Source organism: Micropterus dolomieu, linkage group LG02, assembly GCF_021292245.1.
Source record: "Micropterus dolomieu isolate WLL.071019.BEF.003 ecotype Adirondacks linkage group LG02, ASM2129224v1, whole genome shotgun sequence".
Lineage (NCBI taxonomy): Eukaryota > Metazoa > Chordata > Actinopteri > Centrarchiformes > Centrarchidae > Micropterus > Micropterus dolomieu.
The window spans coordinates 32,823,221-32,827,429 of NC_060151.1; the positions used below are offsets into that span (position 1 = coordinate 32,823,221).

The window sequence follows — 4,209 nt, forward strand, 5'->3', positions numbered from 1 at the left end:
ACCTGTCTGTCACCTGTACCCGTCTACAGCTTTACCTGTCTGTCACCTGTACCTGTCTGTCACCTGTACCCGTCTACAGCTTTACCTGTCTGTCACCTGTACCTGTCTGTCACCTGCACCTGTCTGTCACCTGTACCCGTCTGTCACCTGTACCCGTCTACAGCTTTACCTGTCTGTCACCTGTACCCGTCTACAGCTTTACCTGTCTGTCACCTGTACCTGTCTGTCACCTGTACCCGTCTACAGTTTTACCTGTCTGTCACCTGTACCCGTCTACAGCTTTACCTGTCTGTCACCTGTACCTGTCTGTCACCTGTACCCGTCTACAGCTTTACCTGTCTGTCACCTGTACCTGTCTGTCACCTGTACCCGTCTACAGCTTTACATGTCTGTTAACTGTACCTGTCTGTCATCTGTACCTGTCTGTCACCTGTACCTGTCTGTCACCTGTACCCGTCTACAGCTTTACATGTCTGTTAACTGTACCTGTCTGTTACCTGTACCTGTCTGTCACCTGTACCTGTCTACTGCTTTACCTGTCTGTCACCTGTATCTGTCTACTGCTTTACCTGTCTGTCACCTGTACCTGTCTATTACCTGTAAGTTTACCTTTACACCTGTGTGTCTCTTCACAGGTATTCCATTTCCTATCATAGTGGCCTGGGCTTTTGGGAAGCTTTACTACGACAATGAGAAGTAAGTCACGTGATCAGAATACTAAAGAGTCAGCTCCTGTTTGCAGCTCCCGTTTGCAGCTCCCGTTTGCAGCTCCTATTAGCAGCTCCCGTTGGCAGCTCCCGTTGGCAGCTCCCGGTGGCAGCTCCCGGTGGCAGCTCCCGGTGGCAGCTCCCGGTGGCAGCTCCCGTTGGCAGCTCCTATTAGCAGCTCCTGTTAGCAGCTCCCGGTAGCAGCTCCTATTAGCAGCTACTGTTAGCAGCTACTGTTAGCAGCCTGTTAGCAGCTCCTATTAGCAGCTACTGTTAGCAGCCTGTTAGCAGCTCCTATTAGCAGCTCCTATTAGCAGCTCCTGTAGCAGCTCCTATTAGCAGCTCCTGTTTGCAGCCTGTTAGCAGCTACTGTTAGCAGCCTGTTAGCAGCTCCTATTAGCAGCTCCTGTTAGCAGCCTTTTAGCAGCTCCTGTTAGCAGCTACTGTTAGCAGCTACTGTTAGCAGCCTGTTAGCAGCTCCTATTAGCAGCTCCTATTAGCAGCTCCTGTTAGCAGCCTGTTAGCAGCTCCTATTAGCAGCTCCTATTAGCAGCTCCTGTTAGCAGCTCCTATTAGCAGCTCCTGTTTGCAGCCTGTTAGCAGCTACTTTTAGCAGCCTGTTAGCAGCTCCTATTAGCAGCTCCTGTTAGCAGCCTTTTAGCAGCTCCTGTTAGCAGCTACTGTTAGCAGCTACTGTTAGCAGCCTGTTAGCAGCTCCTATTAGCAGCTCCTATTAGCAGCTCCTGTTAGCAGCCTGTTAGCAGCTCCTATTAGCAGCTCCTATTAGCAGCTCCTGTTAGCAGCTCCTATTAGCAGCTCCTGTTTGCAGCCTGTTAGCAGCTACTTTTAGCAGCCTGTTAGCAGCTCCTATTAGCAGCTCCTGTTAGCAGCCTTTTAGCAGCTCCTGTTAGCAGCTACTGTTAGCAGCTACTGTTAGCAGCCTGTTAGCAGCTCCTATTAGCAGCTCCTATTAGCAGCTCCTGTTAGCAGCCTGTTAGCAGCTCCTATTAGCAGCTCCTATTAGCAGCTCCTGTTAGCAGCTCCTATTAGCAGCTCCTGTTTGCAGCCTGTTAGCAGCTACTTTTAGCAGCCTGTTAGCAGCTCCTATTAGCAGCTCCTGTTAGCAGCCTTTTAGCAGCTCCTGTTAGCAGCTACTGTTAGCAGCTCCTATTAGCAGCTCCTATTAGCAGCTCCTATTAGCAGCTCCTGTTAGCAGCTCCTGTTAGCAGCCTGTTAGCAGCTCCTATTAGCAGCTCCTGTTGGCAGCCTTTTAGCAGCTCCTATTAGCAGCTCCTGTTAGCAGCCTTTTAGCAGCTCCTATTAGCAGCTCCTGTTAGCAGCTACTGTTAGCAGCTCCTATTAGCAGCTCCTATTAGCAGCTCCTATTAGCAGCTCCTGTTAGCAGCTCCTGTTAGCAGCCTGTTAGCAGCTCCTATTAGCAGCTCCTGTTAGCAGCCTTTTAGCAGCTCCTATTAGCAGCTCCTGTTAGCAGCTACTGTTAGCAGCCTGTTAGCAGCTCCTATTAGCAGCTCCTATTAGCAGCTCCTGTTAGCAGCCTGTTAGCAGCGTACCCATGGATATGCAGACAACTATCACTAGATTACTGTGATACTGAAGAAAACCAAACCAGCCAAGCTTCAACAAATGGCCAGCTGCCTAGTTTTGTATATGAAGTAGGCTATCGTTAAGCTACACATCTTGTTAACTAATCCTAATTCTAATCACAAATGTTGAGAATATCCCATTTGTTAGCACATAAGCCTGGCTAGGTAAGTCCTGTGGATGACATGTCTCTGAACAAACAGGAAGGTTTATCTTAAAATAAAAAAATAAAATAAACTCATAATCTATAAAACAACCAATGGTAGAATTAAATGTTAACAAAGTGTCACATACCCTAACACTAAAACTGACTGACTCATTCCCCGATAGATGTGTGGAGATAGAATCAATGGGACTCCTTATGGCGCCGTTCTATGGGGCCTCGCTACGTCCTGCTCTCGCCTTGTTCTGTGTCACGTTCTATGCACAAAACGCATCTTGCACAATTGCCTACGACCACCAGACTTAAAACAAAGAGGTACCGCCATGGAGTAATGGCAGACCGACAGTGCTGCCGGTGTACTGTGAATTCTACTGTATTCTGGACTGTATACTGTGAATTCTACTGTGTACTAGACTGTATACTGTGAATTCTACTGTATACTTTGTACAGGACTGTGTACTGTGTACTAGACTCTATACTATGTACAGGACTGTGTACTGGACTGTGTACTGGACTGTATACTGTGTACTAGACTGTATACTGTGTACTAGACTGTATACTGGACTGTATACTTTGTACAGGACTGTGTACTGTGTAGTGGACTCTGTACTGGACTATATACTTTGTACAGAACTGTGTACTGGACTGTATACTTTGTACAGGACTGTGTACTGTGTAGTGGACTCTGTACTGTGTACTGGACTATATACTTTGTACAGAACTGTGTACTGTGTAGTGGACTCTGTACTATGTACAGGACTGTATACTGTGTACTGGATGTGTACTGTGTACTAGACTGTATACTGTGTACAGGACTGTGTACTGTGTATAATAAGGCAGGGGAAGCCAGAGAACAAGTATTCCACTGTATTTTTAAGGCACTGGACAATAAAGTTAAACGAGATCTTGTGTAAAGTGGACCAGTGTTCGTCTTGAACGCCGTCCCTGAACCCGTCTCTGAGTCTAACAGCTGGGAGAGTGCAGTCAGGTTCACCCAGGCGAGGAGGTGACAGGTGTGCAGCGGAGATCTGATGGTTGGTTGTGTTTTGTTTGACAGGTGCTGGTTTGGGAAGAGGGCAGGCGTTTATACAGACTACATCTACCAAGGCCCCATGATCCTGGTCCTGTTGGTAAGAACAGTCCACCTTAAATAACGTCACTGTGACTTTCTGACAGAGGAGGCGTGTCAGTTTCCTTATTCTTCTGCCTTTTTATGTTTTACATTAACTGATATCTGCTGGATTTTTGTAAGAACACATTATTAGAACTAAACATGACTTTCTTCCTCTAACCATCAGGAGGAGCTGTAGCATATACCAACGGTTTTGTTTTACATCAGTAAAAACCAGACGATAAATTAGACGAGTGCCGTTCATCAAACAGACGTTAAAGCTGCTGCCAGAGACATTCACAACCTGCAGCGGTTTCTCCTTCCCCACAGTCAGGTTTTATGTTTTCCAGCTGCTCCATTTCCTTTGTGCATTGCATTGTGGGAGAATAGCGTCCAGCATATCACCTGTCAGGAAACACTCCATAAACTTTCATTGTTATGCAGATGATACTCAGTTATATCTATCGATCAAACCAGATGAAACTCATCAGTTAGCTAAACTTCAAATGTGCCTTCAGGATGTTAAAACCTGGATGACCTGTAATTTTCTAATGTTAAACTCAGATAAAACTGAAGTTATTGCTCTGGGGCCTAAGCACCTCCGTGACACATTATCTAAAGATATA

General features: G+C 46.4%; 1 protein-coding gene across 2 annotated transcripts in view; it reads left to right on the forward strand.

Moving 5' to 3' along the window:
- The window catches only part of crhr1 (corticotropin releasing hormone receptor 1), a 47,800-nt gene that overhangs the window by 36,033 nt on the left and 7,558 nt on the right, over positions 1–4,209 (forward strand). For both annotated transcript variants that reach the window (XM_046039483.1, XM_046039474.1), the window contains 2 exons: positions 636–696; positions 3,530–3,602. In XM_046039483.1, coding sequence (XP_045895439.1) covers positions 636–696; positions 3,530–3,602 — 134 coding nt within the window. The remainder of the gene's footprint in view (positions 1–635; positions 697–3,529; positions 3,603–4,209) is intronic.